The 22058-nt window shown below is 50.6% G+C and overlaps 1 protein-coding gene across 3 annotated transcripts in view; it reads left to right on the forward strand.

Annotated features, from left to right (window-relative positions):
• The window catches only part of ARHGAP39 (Rho GTPase activating protein 39), a 110051-nt gene that overhangs the window by 50542 nt on the left and 37451 nt on the right, over nucleotides 1-22058 (forward strand). For 2 of the 3 annotated variants that reach the window (XM_045455499.1, XM_045455500.1), the window contains exon 3: nucleotides 15460-15894. The exons of the other annotated variant lie outside the window; for it this stretch is intronic. In XM_045455499.1, the coding sequence (XP_045311455.1) occupies nucleotides 15460-15894 (435 nt within the window). The remainder of the gene's footprint in view (nucleotides 1-15459; nucleotides 15895-22058) is intronic. 3 annotated transcript variants of the gene reach the window in all.

The following is a 22058-nucleotide window of genomic DNA, read 5'->3' on the forward strand; positions in this document are numbered from 1 at the left end:
CATGGTTCTAAAAGACAAAACTATGCAGCACATACATTCAGAGAAGGACCACTTCTTCCCAGACCTCTGTGCAGGCCTCTGGCCGGTGGTTTTTCTGGTTTACCTCCTGTGTTTGTGAGGATCCCTGGATCACTCTGTGCATGCCCACCGTAGTGTTCAGCCAGTCTTGAGTTGCGTATCTTGGCAGCTTCCGATATTGTGCAGTTACAAGGGTGCTGCAGTGCAAAGCCTGTGCTTTGTAATTTTGTGTTGTCAGAGGTATGTCTCCAGGTACATCCAGACGAGGGGCCACAGGGCCATAGATGTGTTGGCTGCTGCATGCCCTCCGTGGAGTTCTGTGTGCTGTGCCCGTCTGCCCACGGCCTCCCTTGGATGGCGCGTGGGGTAGGGGCAATGGGTCTCCACTCAACATGGGTTTTATGTCTAATACCAGGAGAAGTGGAATGTCTCCTTTTCCCATTTTTCTATGGTATTTTTTGGGGTTTTTTTTTGTTCAAATCCATATATGAAGGATTAGAGCCCTTTGTCTGTAATTTATATTAAAATATTTAATATTTTTGGGGCGCCTGGGTGGCTCAGTTGGTTGGGCATCCGACTTCAGCTCAGGTCATGATCTCATGGTCTGTGAGTTCGAGCCCCACATCCGGCTCTGTACTGACAGATCAGAGCCTGGAGCCTGTTTCGGATTCTGTGTCTCCCTCTCTCTCTGACCCTCCCTAGTTCATGCTCTGTCTCTCTCTGTCTCAAAAATAAATAAACATTAAAGACATTTTTTTTTTTTTTAATTTTTTTTTAACGTTTATTTATTTTTGAGACACAGAGAGACAGAGCATGAACGGGGGAGGGTTAGAGAGAGGGAGACACAGAATCTGAAACAGGCTCCAGGCTCTGAGCTGTCAGCACAGAGCCCGACGCGGGGCTCGAACTCACGGACCCTGAGATCATGACCTGAGCCGAAGTCGGCTGCTTAACCGACTGAGCCACCCAGGCGCCCCTAAAGACATTTTTTTAATATTTAATATTTTCATCAAATGTGTCCCAAAAAACAAAATATTTTTCACTTTATACTGTATTAATCTTTTCTTTTGGTGCATCTGGACTTTTAGTCACAATTAGAAAATCTTTCCCTTTGTTGAGGTTATGGGGAAAGACAGAGATTTCTCATGGTGCTGGTATCGTTTTGTTCTTGTGTGTAGAGCTCAGGTCCACTTGGAGCTCATTCTTGTGTTTTGTGAGGTATGGACCTGCCTTTTCCGTTCACTAAATGCTGTCCAGTTGTCCAGCACCATTTATTAAAGGCCCTGATCCGCGATGTCTGTGCTTGGCTTCGTAAGTCTGCCTCCGCCCTTCTGCCGGTTCCGTTGACCTCTGCGTGTGTTCTGTATGTCCTGACCTGGCCACATTCTGACCCACAGACCGCATGTGCCTGCTCCTCTCAGGCCCACTCTCCTCGCAGCTGACTTCCCGCGGCTCACGTACCTCCTAGGGCGCCGTCAGCACCGGGCAGGACACATAGCAGCCAGCTCTCCCTCCCATGGTGCCTGTGCCGCTGGGTCCCAAGGGCTATCCCTGCACTCAGGGCCCTGAAAGCAGCGTAGATGCCAGATCCCCCCTGCCCCACTGCCGTGTGCCGGCTCCACCAGAAGTTCCTTCGTGGTTGGTGGTTGGCCTGTGGCTTCAGCATCCGTACCTGACACCTAGGGAGCGTTGTCTCCTCAGTCTTCTTCCTCTGAGGATAATCTCTCATCCTTTTCTTTCTGCTGAATCATTTGTCTTAACCTTTCTGATTTGTAGGCTTTCCTTTGTACTCTAGGTATGTGATTGGATTACACGCATGGAATATTTTGTCTCTGTACTTACTTTTCATGTTATTTGGTTGGTTTTTGATGAACAAACATGTTAAACTCTAATGTCATCTGTCTCACTGGCTTTCTTGTGCCTTCCCGTCTTTTCTGTCTGATTTCATAAACCCTTTCCTGACTGAGGTCTTCAGGCTCTTCTGGATACTTCAAGGTTTGGATTCGTGTGAATCCAACTGGGCTGCTTTCCGTATAGACAGTTGGTCTAGGTTGTGAATGTCACCTGTCTCCCAAGGGGACAGATCTGTGAGGGGCTTTCTTTTCCATCCATGTGTCTGTGTGCGCACTTGAGCACACAGCCTGCCTTGGCCTCCTGTTGGACCTTCATATGCCCCCTCCAGCCCTTTTCAAAATGCTTTTGCCTCCTCTTGGTATAAATGATAGTCAGTCTGTCCCCTACCCAGAAAAGATGTCCTGTTGGGATTCTCATTGGCAGTGTATCCAGACCGTAGGCTAATTTGGGGGGAAATGCCGGCTGTGATGTGTTCTGGCCCCTGACAGAGGCCCATCATTCGTTCATTCACCCGTGAAGATCGAGTGCCTTGCTGGACGTGTGCCCAGGACCATGTTCTTGCTGGTGTCTTGGTCCTGTGGCACTGTCTGTCATCTTTGCTTTGTCTCGTCCTTTCCCAAGGTGCTAATGTTCCTGATGTCCTTGGTGCTCAGAGTGCCGGTCCTGCCAGGCACAGGGAGTGGGGCTTGGAGTTGATTCTCATCTGCCCAGTCACTTCTCCGTTTCATGTGGGGCCTGATTGCGCACTGAGGACTGAGAGCTGTGTGGCTCTGCTGTGGCTCTGAGGGAAGGACTGTGGCCGCTGTGGTCGTGGACGAGCAGCCCAGGCTCACACACTGGTCTCAGTGTGGTGTTGTGTTGACCTGGCGCCTCACCCCGTGGTGGCTCTGGGACAGTGTGAAAGGAGCTGCTGATGCCAGTGCCACTGGGCAGGCTCAGGAATGAGCACATGCAAGTGTTCTGGGGCCCTGGGTCTTGCCAAGGCAGTTTGCTGGGGCATCCCTTGACCAAGGCCTAGAAGGGAAGACTGTGTGAGGAAGGGCATGCATGCCTCTCCCTGTGCTCATGGGACACAGACGGTCAAAGAGACTCAGGCTGAAGCTACAGGTCTGGAAGAATAGTTGGACATCGTGGTGGGTCCAACAGTATCTGCCCAGGGCACTGTCAGCAGAGCAGACAAGGCCTGTGAGGTTTGAGCCCTGTGCTGTTTCCTCTGGTATGCTTCATTGCCAGTTTTCTTCAATAGGTGGGAGCTTCGTGTTTCCTGAAACGTAGAAATGCACACCGTGTGCAGAGCAGCACCTGGAGGTGGGCAGGGCCGTGTGCTTGCTGCCCTCCCCTTCCCGGGTGGTGCTCGTGCTCTAACCGAGGTTCCACATGTGCAACCCTTGCTCCCTCTGTGAGGGACCACCAGGCCCAGGCCCCAGTTCAGTAACTGGGCCACGACACTGAACAGAGCCCTTGGTCAGGCGATGCAGAGGGGTTTTCCTTTAGGCAGGGCTGTCCGGCGGGGGACTCAGCATCATCTGGCCCTCCTGCAGGAGGAAGGCAGACGCTGACGGGGCAGCGAGGCCAGTGGAGCGAGGGGACAAGAGGGCATGGCATGCGCAGCCACTTCTTGCTGGGGGACGTTGTGGGCATTCCAGCCCATCCCCTGGTTTTGCTCTTAGGGTGCCTGTCTGCATTGATGAATTCACTTAGCAGTGAGAGTGGGTTTGGTGTCTGCCAGGGTCTGGGACGTGGAGTCTTTGTGGCCACACTGGCTACAGGTAGGAAGCAGTGGAATGACAGGGCCGCAGCCACACAAGAGGACGTTGTCCGACGATGGGGCGATGGGAGTTTGGGACAGAGTGTGAATGTGAGGTCTGAGGACAGGCGATATCTCTACTGGGTGCCAACAACCTATAAAGGGTGGAAGAGGCTGATGTGAACATGGGCGACGTCCCTGCAATGGCAGGCTTTGCGGGCGAGAAGGCGGCACAGAGCAGGGGCAGCACGGGGCACTGAGGTGGGCAGGCACGCACTGTGCGCAGGATGGGAGGGGGGCTGGTGCCGAGCAGGGCCGATGGCCTGGGGGGGGGGGGGCGTTCAAGGGGCTGGTGGGGGGCAACTAGGAGCTGAGCACTTACTGATGTCCTGGTACCTGCTCAGGTCGTGGCCAACTCACACTGGAGCCCAGAGGTCAGTCCCGCCCTGTCAGCCTCTGTGCTTGTCTGTCTGGGCAGCACCAGCTGTGACCTGGGAAGCCTCCGCTCCTCCCCACTGCCTTCTGTGGCAAGCACCCCACCATGCAACCCCTGCTTCGACCTGCTAGGCTCCCCTGAAGTGGCAGTCCTTTTTTTTCAATAATACACAGTTCACATAAATTAATTTACCCTTCAAAGTGTACAATGTTTTTAGTACATTCGAGAAGTTATGCAGCCATCACCACTGTCTGCGTTTTTACGACCCCACCAAGAAACCCCTTTGGCAGCTGACCCCACCCCGCCCCCTGCCCCAGCCCTGGCAACCACTAATCTGCCGTCTCCCTATGGATTTTTCTGCTCCTGACGGTTTAAATAAATGAAATCACACAACAGGTAGTCTTTTATGACTGGCCTTTTTTACTCAAAGTAATGTTTTCAAGGTTCATCCACGTCACAGCAGTTTTCGGGGCACATCCTCTCGTGTAGATGCATCACATGTTGATCCGTTTGTCAGGTGATGGGTATTTGTGTTGTTTCCACATTCTCTCTATTATGACTCACGCTGTGTGAACACTTCTGCGCAGGTTTCTGTTGCTCTTGGGTCAGAGAAATGCCGGGTCATGTGGTAACTTTGTCTTAACTTTCTAGGAGGTGCCAGACTGTCAGAGTGGATGTACCATTTTAAGTTCCCACCGGCAGGGTATGAAGGTCACAGTTTCTCCGTATCTTCTCCAATACTTGTCGTTATGATTTTAAGAAATTAACTGTAGCCATTCTACAGTCTCATCTGTGTGGAGTCTCATCGTGGTTGGGTTTGCCCTTCTCTGTTGACTGTTGATGTCAAGCACCGTTTTGTGTGCTTGTTGGCTTTTTGTTTATCTTCTTTGGAGAAATGCCTCTTCAGATTTTTTGCCCATTTTTTTAATTGGGCATTTGTCTTGTAAGAGTTCTTTATGCGTTCTGGATACAAGTCCTTTATCAGATACGTGATTTGCAAATGTATTTTCCCGTTCCGTGGCTGTCTTTTCACTTTCTTTTTTTTTTTTTTTTTTTTTTTTGGTTTCTTTTTAACATTTATTTATTTTGAGAGACAGAGACAGAGCACGAGTGGGGGAGGGGCAGAGAGCAAGGGAGACACAGAATCCGAAGCAGGCTCCAGGCTCCGAGCTGTCGGCAGAGAGCCCGACGTGGGGCTCGAACCCACGAGCCATGAGATCATGACCTGAGCCGAAGTCAGATGCTCAACCGACTGAGCCCCCAGGCGCCCCTTCACTTTCTTAATGGTATTGTTTGTAGCACAAAAGTTTTAAATTTTGATCAAGTCCAACTTATCTATTTTTCTTTTGTTGCACATGTTTTTAGTGTCAGGTCCAAGAATCCATGGCCAAATCCACGGTCATGAAGATTTACCCCTATGTTTTCTTCCAAGATTTATAGCTTTAGCTCTTACATTTAGGTCTTTGATCCATCTTGAGTTAACTTCCGTGTGTGGTATGAGGTAGGGGTCCAGCTTCCTTTTCTTGCATGTGCAGCACATGCAGCTGTCCCAGCCCCATTTGTTGAAAACACTCCTTTCCCCAGTGAGTGGGTCCGGCACTTGTCATAAGAATCTGGAGGGCAGAGAATGTGCTTGGTCACTGTTGTGTCCCTTTCACCTGGTCAGTTGCCTGGCACATACCTGACACTCATTAAGTTATTTCAGGAAATACTTATTTGAACACATCATTGTCTGCAAGTGAGTATCTCTAAGAACCGGGGAGGCTGGAAGGGCCCTCTGTGTCGACTTCGTGCGCACCACTCCCAGCACACTGAGGGCGCCACAGGCCAGCTTGCCGCTCCTTTTCACTGACTCACCTCAGATACTACTGCCAGTCTGTCGCCTGCAGTGTTGGGCCTCTTCTGGCAGGGAAGCCCACAGGGGCAGTTGGAGCACAGTTCGTTGTCACATGGCTGGTGACTGCGTGTCCATGCACCATGCCGGCCCCACAGGCCGAGCGCTGGACTCCAGCAAGGAGGTGGTTATCTCCAGGCCACACAAAGCTCCCTCTCCCCAGCCTGCCTGGCAGGGGTCTGGGTGGGGGAGCTGAGCACCGGTCCAGCCCCAGCTCTGCTGTGTCTCCTCCTTACTCTGTGCAGGGATCCACATCCTATATGCATTCTCTGCCCTCTGGTTCCCCACGGGTCTTGGTTCAATGCTGTACCCCAGGGGTGACCAGAACATTCTTCTGAAAAAGTGGGGTTCTACCCACGCACACACAGGAGTGTGCCAAAAAGGGAACAGATGGTATTCTTTGTTTAGAGAGAGAGTTATAGCCATCAGATTCACTTGAAAGTGTATTTAAAGCAAAAATAAGAGTTGGTCTTGCTTCTTTAGGGCTTAGAATGTTCAGTTCAGCCCTTTGGGAGCTTTTCTGCCAGAACAGTCTTTTGGGGGCTTTTGTGGACGTTGTTCTGGTCAAATCCATCACTGTGAGGCGGGATAGGAGAGCAGCACAGCTGTGTGAGGGGGCAGGGTGCAGGGACCACCGTGGGGTGGCCGCCTGGGGGCGCAAGGGTGCCGCACTTCCTCCCCTCAGGGAGCCCAGCACGCAGCCAACCTTCCATTCCCGCCCTCCAGCAGCCTCTCACCCACCTGGGGGTCCGTGCCCCATGCCCAACCTGACCTTGGGGCTGGCCTTCCAGAAGTCTCCATCCTTGTTCCCTATGAATCAGCTTGAGTGAGATCACATCAGCCCTGCCGAGAGCCATTCTCAGGGTTTCTCTCTTCACTCAAGCAAGACTCAAGCCTCCTGCCCTGGCCCTTCACTCAAGCAAGCTCCTGCCCTGGCCTCCAGGCCTCTGCATCCAGGTGTCTTCTTGGGGGTCCCCCCACTCTGTCCCTTACTTCCTTTCCTGCCTTGGGTGGAGATAGCCCTTGGTCAGCCGGCCTGTCTTCTTTGAAGCATCTGCGGGTCCCTTTCATGCTCTTTGGCCCGTATGCATGGGTGCCTCTGAGTACAGTATGCCATCCTTTGGTGTCCCAGTATTTGCCAGGTAGCTGAGAGGAGCCTGTGTAAGTGGCTCTGGGGGTGGAGGCACAAGTGGCCGGCTGTCCTGTGAGGAGAGCTTGGCCAGATCAGGAAGCCGAGAGTGGGAAGTGTGAGTTTTCTGGGAGTGCATGTTGTCCCTGGGATGGCTCAAGCTGCCGAGGGTTTCCCAGGTACAGCGACCCAATTCACAGGGTTAGAATGTTGCTGTGTCTACACTGAGGGGAATGGCCAGCTGGCAGCCAGCCAGGTGCTTCAAGCAGGTGAAGGCGGTTGGAGCAGGGGTGAGGGTCTCTGTGCTAGGTCAAGACCTGCCTCATGGCAGGGAAGAGGGCCACTTGGCACATTCATGTTGCGTGGAGAAGCAGGGTTGGCGCAGTCCCACTCAGTGCCGTGGGGCAGTTGGGGAAGCAGATTTTCACGTGAGCAGCAAACCGGTGGTTGTGGTGGAAGATGGTCCTGGAAGGGGCAGACCGGGAGATGATGAGGGGACTCCTGCCCCATCTTCCACAGCCGCTGGCCTTGAGGGGTGGCTGCAGCCTGGACGGCACAGCCTGCAGGCCTGCCTCCTGTCCTCACAGTTCCGGGACATTCTCTCCCAGCCTTTGTCCCCAGGACACTCTGTTCTTCCTCACACAGGATGACTGACATGTGGTGGGTGGGGGTCGCAGGAAACCACAGAGTCCATCCCCCGAGAGCAGCCCAGTTTGACCGCAGGCGCAAGAAGGAGGAGAGGTGCAGCTTACAAAGACAGTGGACTCCTCCCTGTGCTGGTCTCTCAAGATGTCCCTGTTGGGTGCAGTGACCCACAGCAAAGCAGCGATTCCCTGAAGGGGGTACTCGGGGTTCTGTAAGTCAGTGGCAGGGTTACCAGCCTGTATGTTGGGTGTGAAAAGTTTGTTGATGGGAGCGTGGGATTGGATGCGGGGTAGGCCATGTGCTCGTGTAGGGTGTCAAGGGCAAGCTGCACTGAAGGGACACCTCCTCGCTCTGGCTCTCTGTGGGGCAACTGAGGGATGTCTGTGGACAGGAGGGACACCTAAACCTGGGCTTCTTTGTGGGACAGCTAAGGGACGTCTGTGGAGAGGAGAGACATCTCCACTCTGGGCTCTCTGTGGGGCAACTGAGGGATGTCTGTGGACAGGAGGGACACCTAATCTCTGGGTTCTCTATGGGGCAGCTGAGGGACGTCTGTGGGAAGGAGTGGATGGGAGGGTGATGGGAGGCCTGGGAAGCACGCTGAGCATTTTGAAGCATCCCGTGGACAGCAAGGTGAGGGCAGGTGTGGACCCTGTGGAGACGTCGCACTGTGGGGCCAGATCTATTCCCGTAGTGCTGAGCAGTCCTGTTGCAGGCACAGAGAGGGAGCGCAGAGAAGTCAGAGTCAGAGGACAGACATCTAGGGAAACAGAGCGTCCGGAGTGAGACTGGCAGGGAGAGGCCCATTAAAGATGCCTATACTGGAATCATCAGTCACAGAATCGCCGAGTTTCCAGAACCGTGAGGAACTTGCACGTGTGAGTGGAGAACGAAAGACCCTGAGGAACGACGCTGGAGAAGGACCAGCAGCTTTAACACAGCTGAAGAGAGAACGAATGAAGTAGGAAGAGGGACTGAAGGGGCAATCTGGCGTGGCGGGCAAGATGGAGCGGGATGCGCAGGCTCCGCGACACGAGTGAGGGCCCCGGGGGGCCCAGAAGGAGGCAGAGCACTGGGAGGTTTGCTTCAAAATGTGGACACGGAGAGTTTTCCAGAATTGTTTAAAGATGCCAACCTTCAGATCCAGGAGTCCCCCAGATCCTGCGTTTCACTAATTGAAAGTGAGCTTGCACATAGTGAGTTATTCTGTTTATTTGCCAAATCGTTAACATCGTCTACAAAGACAGTTGCGTTACATTACACACAAATGACAAGAGGGCTCTTCCTTGTTTATTCCCAGGTGAATCTATAGTAAATTGTTAGAGTCAATAGGAAAATTGAGGAAGATTACTTATAAAAGTAATAGACAGAAGCACCTGGGGAGCTCAGTTGGTTAAGCGTCTGGCTCTTGAATTTGGCTCAGGTCACGATCTCATGGTTCACGAGTTTGAGTCCCGCATCAGGCTCCGTGTTGACAGTGCAGAGCCTGCTTGGGATTCTCTCTCTCTCCCCACCGCTCTCTCTGCCCCTCCCTCACTTGCAGTCTCTCTCTCAAAATAAATTTAAAAAAAATTTTTTAAGTAATGTACAAAATGTGTTTCTGTACACCATCAGCAATCAGAAAATTATAAATTTAACAATGTAAAAAATTGGACACTACCAGCAGGTGAGGGTGAGGAGCAAGCAGCATTGCTGGGCACACTTCAGGGGGGAGCAAGTTGGGGTCCTCTGGACAGTTGGTGTGCACTCCTGGGACCCAGCGTCTTACCTCTGCAGGCTTCTGCAGCCCCTGCACAGGGCTCATGGGTGAGGATGTGCACAGCAGAGTTGTGAAACATAGTCCCAGATGGCAAACCACTCAGATGTTAAAAACATGTGACCCAGGCACCTGACTGGCTCAAGTCCACCTGAGTGGACTCTTGATCTCGGGATTGTGAGTTTGAGCCCCACGTTGGGTATAGAGATTACTTAAACAAACAAACCGACAGACAAACATAAAAACACACGCACACAGTGGCGCCTGGGTGGCTCAGTCGGTTAAGCGTCCGACTTCGGCTCAGGTCATGATCTCACAGTCTGTGAGTTCGAGCCCCCCATCGGGCTATGTGCTGACAGCTCGGAGCCTGGAGCCTGCTTCAGATTCTGTGTCTCCTTCCCTCTCTGCCCCTCTCCTGCTCATACTCTGTCTCTCTCTGTCTCTCAAAAATAAATAAAAACATTAAAATAAACACATGCACACACACAAAACCGTGTGACAGCTTCAGGCAGTGCAGCACTGTGCGCTTGGGCAGGCTGCAGCCAGGTGGACGGCATCAATGGGTTTCGGTTGCAAGTGAAAGAAACGAGACACACACTGGGGCGCCTGGGTGGCGCAGTCGGTTAAGCGTCCGACTTCAGCCAGGTCACGATCTCGCGGTCTGTGAGTTCGAGCCCCGCGTCAGGCTCTGGGCTGATGGCTCAGAGCCTGGAGCCTGTTTCCGATTCTGTGTCTCCCTCTCTCTCTGCCCCTCCCCCGTTCATGCTCTGTCTCTCTCTGTCCCCAAAATAAATAAACGTTGAAAAAAAAAAAAAAAAAGAAACGAGACACACAAAAAACAGTTTTATTGCGTGAATGTGTGATTGAAAAATAGACACACCTCAAAAAATTTGTTTAGGGTTATCTTCAAAGATGTTTGGACTATAAAAGCAAGGAAAACGGTTGCCTTAAAACTCAGGATCGTGGTGTCCTCGGGGCGAACAGGTGTGATGTGGCTGTGTCTTGGATGCTGCCTCGTTTTATTTGTTGGTGAGTGATGGCGACACCAGTGTTGAATCATAATTGCTCATTAAACTTATCTCTGTGTTTTGTACATTTGTCTGTATATGTTATATGTCCCGATTTTGTTTTTAAAAAGAATGTGCTCCGCAAAACAATTAACGTGATTCATCACATCAGTAAAAGGACAAGAACCGTATGATCCTCTCAATAGATGCAGGGAAAGCATTTGACAAAATACAGCATCCTTTCTTGATAAAAATCTCAAGAAAGTAGGGCTAGAAGGAGCATACCTCAAGATCATAAAAGCCATATGTGAACGACCCAATGCTAATATCATCCTCAATGGGGGAAGAACTGAGAGCTTTCCCCCTAAGGTCAGGAACAAGACAGGGATGTCCACTCTCCCCACTGTTACTCAAGATAGTATTGGAAGTCTTAGCCTCTGCAGTCAGACAACACAAAGAAATAAAAGGCATCCAAATCGCCCAGGAGGAGGTCAAACTTTCACTCTTCACAGATGACATGACACTCTATATGGAAAACCCAAAAGATTCCACCAAAAAACTTCTAGAATTGAGCCATGAATCCAGCAAAGTTGCAGGGTATAAAATCAATGCACAGAAATCGGTTGTACTGCTGTACACCAACAATGAAGTGACTGAAAGAGAAATCAAGGAATCAATCCCATTTACAGTTGCACCAAAAACCATAAAGTATCTAGGAATAAATCTAAGCAAAGAGGTGAAAAATCTATATGCTGAAAACTGTAGAAAGCTTATGAAAGACATTGAAGAAGACACAATAAAATGGAGAAAGATTCCATGCTCCTGGGTAGGAAGAACAAATACTGTTAAAATGTCAATACTACCCAAAGCAATCTACATAGTCAATGCAATCCCTATCAAAATAGCACCAGCATTCTTCACAGAGCTAGGACAAACAATCCTAAGATTTGTATGGTACCAGAAAAGACCCCGAATAGCCAAAGCAATCTTCAGAAAGAAAACCAAAGCAGGAGGCATCACAATCCCAGACTTAAGCTATACTACAAAGCTGTCGTCATTAAGACAGTATGGTACTAGCACAAGGACAGACACTCAGATCAATGAAACAGAATAGAGAACCCAGAAATGGACCCACAAACGTATGGCCAGCTAATCTTTGGCAAAGCAGGAAAGAATATCCGATGGAATAAAGACAGTCTCTTCAGCAAGTGGTGCTGGGAAAACTGGACAGCACATGCAGAAGAATGAATCTGGATCACTTTCTTACACCAGACACAAAAATAAACTCAAAATGGATGAAAGGCCTAAATGTAAGGAAGCCACCAAAATCCTCGAAGAGAAAACAGGCAAAAACCTCTTTGATCTTGCTCGCAGCAACTTCTTACTCAACACATCTCTGGAGGCAAGGGAAACAGAAGCATAAATGAACTACTGGGACCTCATCAAGATAAAAACCTTCTGCACAGCGGAGGAAACAATCAGCAAAACTAAAAGGCAACCGACAGAATGGGAGAAGATATTTGCAAATGACATATCAGATAAAGGGTTAGTATCCAAAATCTATAAAGAACTTATCGAACTCAACACCCAAAAAACAAATAATCCAGTGAAGAAATGGGCAAAAGACATGCATAGACACATGCAAAGAAGACATCCAGATGGCCAACCGACACATGAAAAAATGCTTATCATCACTCATCATCAGGGAAATACAAATCAAAACCACAATGAGATACCACCTTATACCTGTCAGAATGGCTAACATTAACAACTCAGGCAACAACAGATGTTGGTGAGGATGCAGAGAAAGAGTGTCTCTTTTGCATTGTTGGTGGGAATGCAAGCTGGTGCAGCCGCTCTGGAAAACAGTCTGGAGGTTCCTCAAAAAACTAAAAATAGAACTACCCTATGACCCAGCAATTGCACTACTAGGCATTTATCCAAGGGATACAGGTGTGCTGTTTCGAAGAGACACATGCACCCCATTTTGTAGCAGCAGTATCGACAAGAGGCAAAGTATGGAAAGAGCCCAAATGTCCATCGATGGATGAATGGATAAAGAAGATGGGGTTCATATATACGATGGAGTATTACTCGGCAAACAAAAAGAATGAAATCCTGCCATTGGCAACTACGTGGATGGAACTGGAGGTTATTATGCTAAGTGAAATTAGTCAGAGAAAGACAAAAAGCATATGACTTCACTCATATGAGGACTTTAAGAGACAAAACAGAGGAACATAAGGGAAGGAAAACAAAAATAATATAAAAACAGGGAAGGGGACAAAGCATAAGAGACTCGTAAATATGGAGAAGAAACTGAGGGTTACTGGAGGGGTTGTGGGAGGGGGGATGGGCTAAATGGGTAAGGGGCATTAAGGAATCTATTCCTGACATCATGCTGCACTATATGCTAACTAATTTGGATGTAAATTTTTAAAAATAAAAAATAAAAGACAATAAAAAGAACATGCAATTTACAATAGTGTGTATGTATGAAGCCTAGGAATAAATCTGATGAAAGATGTGCACATCCTTTAAGGGAGACCTGGATGAGTGGGTACACGGTTTGGGTGGAAGGCACGTCTAACCCTCCTGCGGTGGACCCAGCAGAGGTGCTGACAGGCTAATTCGAGGGTTTGTGGGCAAGAGCAAGGGCCAGGAATAGGCAAGACACACCTGAAGAGGAAGCGGGGACCTCAGAAGTGCAGACTGTCCACAGCTGTCATGGTGAGGACACCAGGCTGCTGGTCAGATTCACATTGACCCACAGAGCCAGCAGCACACTCAGACGCGGGTCCGTCGTGGAGGGAAGGGTGCTGTGTGCAGTAGGAAGATCACCAGAACCCGGCCCTGCAGACACCTTGCAAGACATCCAGACTGCAAAAGTAAATGTCTGTTGTTTGTGTGCTGCCCACTCCGCCGTGTTCTGTTATAGCACCCTCCGTGGCCAAGATGGTTTCAAAACAAAAAGTTAAAAATTTGAAAGTGAAACGGGGTGATCAGTCGTAGAGGCCCCACTGGCCTCCCTTGGAGGTGAGGGTGAAGTGCAGCCTGTGGGCCCCGTGAGAAGGGGGTGGCCCCATGCTGTGGGTTCAGACTCACCCAGCCATCTACTGGCGTCCCCTTTCCCTGGAGCAGCAGTCTGGGCTCGATCCCCCTGGCACCTCCTGGCACCCACAGGACGGATGGGTCCTCCTCCATTGTCCAGATGGCTGCTCTTTATCCTTCTCTCGAGACAGAACGGCGCACACCATGGCCTCACCACCTTCCCTGTCTGCTCCTGGCTTCCCTCTGCTGTTCAGGTGAGGTGAAGTCAGGTCAGGAGGGCTGTCCGCTTGCTCCCCGCCCCCCTTTCTCTCATGAGCCCTGCTGCTTACACCTCGCCCGCACCATCTGGCCCTTCTGTGGAGACCCACGAGCTGGTCCCGCATCTGGCCCCACCATGCTCCCTTCTCTCTCTGCCCGCCCTCCTCCCTACCCCCCTCCACCTCTCCGCCTCCTGCCTCTGAGGCAGTGACATCCTCGTGTGCCCCACAGCGGCGCCCCATCCCTTCCTCGCAGACTGGCTCCACACTGTGCTGTGCCGGGCACCCACACCCAGGTGCTGGCTGAGATGGGGACCAGGACCCACCTGACCCTCCCCACCTGGCCCTCCCCACTGGCTTCCGGAAGCATCTGCTGACCCTGAAAGAGGCCACAGAGCCTCAGTGCTGCTGGGAGTACACAGTAAGTTATGTGGCTCACGCTCCTCCCAGTATGGGGAGTCCAGTCCTGAGAGAGTGAGCCCCCCTATGCTCCCAGCTGGAGGCCTCCAACTACCCCAGCAGTAATGAGGGTTGTGCCCATCACAGGGTTCTGGAGCAGTGGAAAGACTCACAGACACAGAACCTCCACACGGCAGAGAGGTCTGTGGCATTTAAAGGGTTATTAATTGGTGTGAAAACTGGAAGCAGAATAAAAATGTGCCAGATGTCAGCCAGACACAGCCTGATATCACACATACAGGCATTAAAATTGCCTTATTCATGGGGCACCAGGGTGGCTCAGTCGGTTGAGTGTCCAACTCTTGATTTCAACTCAGGTCATGATCTCGGGGTCATGGGATTGAGCCCTGTGTCAGATTCTCTGCTGAACGTGGAACCTGCTTGGGATTCTCTCTCTCCCTCTGCTCCTCTCCCCTGCTTGAGTTCTCTCTCTCTCTCTCTTCTCTCTCTCTCTCTCTCTTCTCTCTCCTCTCTCTCTCTCTCTCTCTCTCTCCAAAATAAAAAATAACAATAAAATGTCCTTGTTCTGAATAGCTTCAGTTTGCATACCTTGTTTTCCAAGTCCTCTTTTGCATTAAAAAACTTAGCAGGATGAAAGCTGTATCCTTGGGGTGGGTGGGGGCACCCTGGGGGCCCCTGGAGGAAATGGCTCCAGAACACCAAGGCACATCCCAGCTGGGCCCACTATAGAGACAAGGGTGTCCACTCCTGCTGCAGGCGGATGGACAGACTGAGAGCAGCCAGGCTGTGTCCAGGTTCCTCCGAGGCCAGCTTGGCACAAGACTCCCCAGAGGGCTCCTGGGGGCTGGACAGTAGTGAGCATGTGGAAAATCTGGAGTGGGATGTCAGTTTGGCTTGGGTTTCTTGTATAAGTGATAGGATTTCTTGTATTTGGGAGCCAGTGGTGTGAGAAGGGGTCTGATACTGGGTGCGAGGGTCTACAGACCACCCCACCCCCCCCACCATTGGGTGGACCACGCAGCAGCTGGACTGTGCAGTAGCTGGGGACACAGGGGGCACCGCTTGAGATGCAGTGGGCCTGGGGTTGGAGGCAGCCCTCTTCTCCACTCCAACCTCCCTGTCCTGGGCCAGGCTGCAGGAGCCCCATGAGCCCTGAGGCCGGGACCCCCCTCTAGCCAGGCTGCAGGAACCCCTTGTCCACGGAAGCCAGCGTACCCCGCTGACACCCCTTTCGCTCTTTCTCAGGCTGGAGTGGGTGGAGATCATCGAGCCGCGCACCCGAGAGCGCATGTATGCCAACCTGGTCACGGGCGAGTGCGTGTGGGACCCTCCTGCCGGCGTCCGCATCAAGCGCACCAGCGAGAACCAGTGGTGGGAACTGTTTGACCCCAACACTTCCCGCTTCTACTACTACAACGCCAGCACTCAGCGCACCGTGTGGCACCGGCCGCAGGACTGTGACATCATCCCCCTGGCCAAGCTGCAGACCCTGAAGCAGAACACTGAGTCACCCCGCGCCTCGGCGGAGAACAGCCCCGGGCGGGGCAGCAGCGTCAGCCACGAGGGCAGCACCAGCTCCTCCCTGGAGCCCGAGCTGGACGCCGGCGAGAAGGTGCAGGAGCCTTTGGGGAGGGCCAGCCGGCAGGCCGCTTTCGGGGCTCTGAAGGAAGAGAGCAGCAGGTGAGGCGGGTGGGTGGCCAGACCCTAAGTGCCAGGTGGGGCCTGAACCTTATGCAAACAGCTGCCTGCACCAGCTGCCACCCTTGCCCCCAGAATGCTCTCGTCTCCGTTTGGCAAGAGCCTCTGCTGGGGATGAGGAGGGCCAAGGTCTGTCCCCTGCTGGGCGGCCTCTGGAGGGATGGGGGCTGCCACGCTTGTCTTTTCCAGACAGGGTTGTCAGGAGGCATTGGGCCGGGGGTCTTCTGGCTAATGACTGTGAGATCATTGGGTTCTGTCCACTGTGGGAAGCATGAATATGGCATCAGCACCCCCAGATGTGCCCTGTATCCCAGGTGCCCCACACCCCAGGGCCCACACCCAGCAGGCGCTGCTCCAAGCCTGGAATTCAGGGAGCCAAGTCCAGAAGGCATGGTTGGTCAGGAAGATGATGGGACGGTGTGTGCCCTGGTGACAATGAGGTGACAAACCTGGGAGGATGTAGGGATGCGATATTGGCCTTAGAGGCCAGGCAGGGACGGGGAGGTAGCAATGGGGCAGGCAGGGCCAAAGGCCGGGCAGGCTGCTTCCACTCAAGGACAGTGGAAACCACAAAGTGACCAAACGTGGTTTATGCCTCAAGGTCCATGTTGCTCCTGTGGAAAGGGTGTCCAAGGGGCCAAGGGTGGAAACAGGGCTGGTTGGCAGCCATCGGCAGGAACTGGACATTCCATTCCTTTGTGGCATGGTCAGGTGGGTGTGCTAGCAGATTTGGGGTGCTCTTTGGGGCCGGACAGCTAGCTGTGGTGCTCCTACATGGCTGGGGAAGATGGGGCACGTACAGGGGTCAGACCAGTGTGGATGCTGGCGCTGGGGGGCAGAAATATCCTTCTTTCCTCCCAGGATTCTTCCAGCTGGGTTAGGAATTAAATTGACAGAAGATAGATTAACAGGAGAAAAAATAAAGTTTTATTTGGTGCACACAGAGGTCCAGTAATGAAATTGAGACCCCAGGAAATGACCAAGGCAGTAGTTCTTATATATTGTAGGCAAAGAGACAATAAATTTGTGAGGAATTGATAGGCTAAAACAGACTTTTGCAGGGTGCGTGAGTGGCTCTGTTGGTTAAGCGTCAGTTCAGCGTCTGACTCTTGTTCTTGGCTCGGGTCATGATCTTACGGTTGGTGAGTTCAAGCCCCACGTCAGGCTCTATGCTGACAGCTCAGAGCCTGGAGCTTCGGATTCTGTGTCTCCCTCTCTCTCTCTGCCCCTCCCCTACTCACACTCTGTCTCTCTCCCACTCTCAAAATAAATAAGTAAACATAGAAAGAAAGAAAGAAAGAAAGAAAGAAAGAAAGAAAGAAAGAAAGAAAGAAAGAAAGAAAGAAAGAGAGAGAAAGAGAGAGAGAGAAAGAGAAAGAGTGAGAGAAAGAGAAAGAGGAAGAGAAAAAGAGAAAGAGAAAGAGATCTTTGGGAGCTTTGCCAGTGAGGAATTCTAAGCACAACGTGAGCTGGGGTAGTGGATTAGTGAAAACACCAACAAGGTCTATTTCTCCAGCTTTCTCAGGTATGAAGCCCATATCTCTGGTGAGAAGGGTGTCTTTTTACTTCTTAGTACAGGGAGGGCATTTTTCATGTGGGAGGTTTACTTCCTGCTCTCAGGAGACAGAGGTGTGTCTGATGACATTGCACCGGGGTTTCTCAAGTACCTTCGGTGCAAAAATAATAATCATTTTGCCATCGTGGTACATTTTGAGGTGGCCTGCCCTGGGCCCCTGCATTGGACACACCAGAGGTCAGAGGCCGAAGAGGCAGTGGCCAGGTGGCATGAGGAGGTTCAGAGGGGCTTTTGGGGGTTGTCCCCAGAAAGTGGTGCTTCCGCTGGTGAGGTTGAGGAACCCCAGGGATGAGCACTGTGGAGAAAGCAGACGGGTGCGTGGGCTCCACCTCTGGCTCCCTATGAGGCCCACGCTGTGCAGCAGCCTGAAGGCCTGCCTGAGCTCTCTCCGACCCAGCAGCTCCAGCAGCCTCTGGGCTCATCAGATAAAGTCTCACTTTTATTGGATTGTGGTGCTTTTGAACTCTTTATCCTATTGGTTGCTGCCTCATCTCTGTAATTAGGTGGACAGATTGGATTCTTTTTAGGATTCTGTTCACAAATGTGTCTGTCACCCACACTCTGGGCACCGACTGGAGAAGCGGGCCACCCTTCTCTGCCCTGCACCCTGCTACCTGGGGGCCGGAGTATCCTTTCCAAGTTCCTTGGATGTTCTGTGGGGTTGTGGGGTTACTGGGTCAGTGTGGGGCCAGGATTTCTACAAGAAGCCCTCTTTGATTTGGAGTACAACTGTGTTGAGTTTATGGATCAGTTTAGGGGAAACGGGTGTCTCCATCGTCTTGTCTTCTCCCACGTTAAGATGGTATGTGTTACACTTCTCTCCACAAAGGGCTTGCATGTTTTTTAAGGTTTATTTCCAGGTGCTTTATCTATTTTATATTTCTTTTTTCTTTGTTTTTTGAGATGTTTATTTATTTTTGAGAGAGAGTGAGAGTGGGGTAGGGGCAGAGAGGGGCGGGGGCAGAGGATCCAAAGTGGGCTCTGCGCCGACAGCATCAAGCCTGATGTGGGGCTCGAACTCGTGAACCACAAGATTGCGACCCGAGCCGAGTCGGATGCTCAACCGCCGAGCCACCCAGGTGCCCCTACATTTCTTTTTAAAGTCCTGCTTGGGGTGCCTGCATGGCTCAGTCCGTTAAGGATCTGACTCTTGATTTTGGCTCAGGTCGTGATCTCATGGTTTGTGACATAGAGCCCCGCGTCAGGCTCTGTGCTGACAGCACGGAGCCTGCTTGGGATTCTCTCTCCCTCTGCCCCTCCTGGACACTTGCACGTACACTTGTTCTCTCTCTCTCTCTCTCTCTCTCTCAAAATAAATAAACTGAAAAAGTAAAAATAAAAAAGTCCTGTCTTCTCCTCATTCCTGGTGCATACACACAGATTGTTATATATCAGTCTTATTTCTGGGCTCTTGCTGATCTAACACCAGGCCTGGCCTTGTCCCAGCGCTCAGGCTGCATACCTATACCTGTAATGCTGTGACACTGTCAGGCACAGAAAGTCCACCTTCTGCTGTCAGGTTCTTTACTGTGAGTGGATGTACCATTTTATCAAGTATTCTTTTTGAGTCTATTGATATCAGTGTTATAGGTTGAACTGTGTCTTCCCCCAAGAGATATGTTGAAGTCCTAACCCCCAGGACCCCAGGATGGGCCCTTATTTGGAAATAGGTCTCTTCAGATGTAGTTAGTAGAGTTGTGATGACGTCACATTGGAGGAGGGTGGGCCTTAGGTAGGACCCGTGTCCTAGTGAGAACAGAGACACGAGGAGAACACCCTTGGCAATGGAGCCAGAGACAGACGGATGCGTCTGCAAGCCAGGGGACGCCCAGGGTCGCCAGCACCACCAGGAGCCAGAGAAAGGCCGGGAGTGGTCAGAAGGAACCAGCCCTGCCCACAGCTAGAGCTTGGACTTGCAGCCTCCGGAACTGCAAGAGAATGACTTTCTGTTGTTTTAAGCTGCCAGTTTGCTGCACTTTGTTACAGCGGGCCCGGGACCCAGCCGCAGTCAGCATTAATTCTGTGTTTCTTGCATTCCTAGAATACCCGGTCTATGTCATTTTCAAAATAGATTCAGATTGCTAATATTTTTTTGAGGCTTTTTTCCTGTGTTGATAGGTAAAACTGGCCTGTACTTTCCTTCTTGTGTGTTTGGGAGCGTGTCCTCTGAAATGCCCTGCTTCCAGGTTGTCTGGCTGCACACTTACATACCACCTGGGCCTGTGGCTGTGTGAATACGTTTTTAATTACTGATTCAGTGTCTTGAATATGCACAGGAATATGCAGGTTTTTTGACATCTCAAATCCAATTTTATAAAGTGTTTTTTTTTTATATTTGAGAGAGAGAGGGCGCAAGTGAGTGAGGAGGTGGGGGGGGTGCAGAGAGAGAGAGAGAGAGAGAGAGAGAGAATGAGAACATCATGCAGGCTCCACACTGTAAGTGTAGAGCCCAGTGTGGGGTTTAAACCCATGAACCTTGAGATCATGACCTGAGCCAAAATCAAGAGTCAGACACTTAACTGACAGAGCCACTCAGGTGTCCCCAATGGTAGATCTTTTCTGACTTAAAATTTTTTTTAAGTAATCTCTACACCCAACATGAGACTCAATTTCATGACCCCAAGATTAAGAATTGCACGCTTCACTGACTGAGCCAGCCAGGCGCCCAAAATATTTTCTGATTTTAATTAAAATTTCTTCCTTGACTTGTTCATAACTTACAAATGTCTTAATTTTCAAAACTATAGGGTTTTTTTTTCCATTCTTGTTCTTTATTGCCAACTTAATTTCATTTTGGTCAGAAAGCATGATTTTTGTTTTTATTTTTGTTTTTGAGACTTGCTGTGGCTTAAATCCTGAATTTTTGTAAATGATTTTACAAAATTTCAAAATAATTTCAAAAATATTTTCTTTTCCGTGTTTGTTAGGTCTAGGGTTCGTTAGATCAAGTCTGTTGTTTGTGTTGTTGTTGTTGTTGTTGTTGTTGTTGTTGTTTAAGTTTATTTATTTATTTTGAGTGATGGGGCAGAGAGGGAAGGAGAGAGAGAGAGAGAGAGAGAGAGAGAGAGAATATGAATCCCAAGCAGGCTCTGCAGTGTCAGCACAGAGCCAGATGTGGGGCTTGAACCCACCAACCATGAGATCATGACCTGAGCCGAAATCAAGAGTCGGCCACTTACCCAGATGTGACTCAAACACATCAAATCTGTTACATCAGTCCAGTTTCTTGCTGATTTTTTGTCTGCCTGATGTATCACTTCTGAAGAGGTGGATTTGCCTGTTTCTCCTTTTAATCTGTCACTGCTTCCTCTGTGTTGAAGCTGTGGATTGCACATGAATTTAGGACTGTTACGTTTTCCTGGGGAATTATTCCTTTAGTCATTATGTCATCACGTTTTTGCCTTGAATTTGGCTTGCTTTGATCCTGGCATAGCATTGCTGTTTCTCTTTGGCTGGTATTGGCCTCTTAACATCATTCCCCAAACTACTACCCTTTCCTTATACTTTGAGTGCGTTTCTTCTAAATAATGTATAGCTGTTGGGTTTACTTGACACCTGCCTTTGGTCTGACAGGATGATTGCCGTTCTGTTTACTTAGATCACTGACACAGCAAAAGGATTTAGTTTATCGTCTTTGTGTACTTTCAGGTATGTGTTCTTCACTGCTGCCCTCTCCTCCCCCGGTTGTCCCCATGCTGCTCCCACTCTGTGCACCTGGCATGCGTCTTGCGGGTCCCATGTGCTCCTGTGACGTGTGGTCCGTAGGCTGGGTGCCTTCTTCATGGGTACTGCTTTTCCAACCACTGATGGCGCTGCACCCGCCCCTGCCCCTCCACTGCTGGGGTCTGGGTGGGGGCCCCGGGGTCTGTGCAGCAAGGCCACCAGCAGCCCCGGCACCGGGCTTCAGTTGGTGGGGTGGGGAGCGTCTCACCAGCACTTTGATTTCTGTTTCTTCTTTGCCTCTGATTCTTATTCTTTCTTCTTGAGTTCATTCGCCTCTTGAGTTTTCTCTTGTGTTTGTTGCTTATTTGTTTTTGCTCATTTTCCCACTGGCGTTGCTGGCTTACTTTCTCTGTTAGTTTGCAGGAGTTCCTGTGTTCCTGATATCAATTCCTCATTGCTTTTAGATACCATGAGTGTCCTGTCCTCTGTCACCTGACTGCTAACTGGTCCCTGTGTCCTTTCGATGCAACCAAGTTTGTTAGTCTTTTGGCCTAGTGGTTTATGCTTTTAACATTTTATTTAAAAAGTTCTTCCTTGGCCTACATCCAAAGATACTCCCTTCCATGTCTTGCATTTTCCTTACAGTTTATCTTCACATTGAGACCTGCATCTGTCTGGAACTACTTTCCTGGGGGGAGCTACTTTCCTTCTCATCTCCAAAATGCCCAACTTTGCCCCAGACCACAGTCACGCCTGTGTGTCTGCTCACATCAGCGCCCCGAGCCCTGGGTGGTGAGGAACCCCCTTCTCTTCTTGATCTTTAAGACTGTCTTAGCTGGGGGCACCTGGCCAGCTCAGTCGGTTAAGCATCTGACTCTTGATTTCGGCTCAGGTCATGAACCCAGGG

Source organism: Leopardus geoffroyi, chromosome C3, assembly GCF_018350155.1.
Source record: "Leopardus geoffroyi isolate Oge1 chromosome C3, O.geoffroyi_Oge1_pat1.0, whole genome shotgun sequence".
In the NCBI taxonomy this organism is placed as follows: domain Eukaryota; kingdom Metazoa; phylum Chordata; class Mammalia; order Carnivora; family Felidae; genus Leopardus; species Leopardus geoffroyi.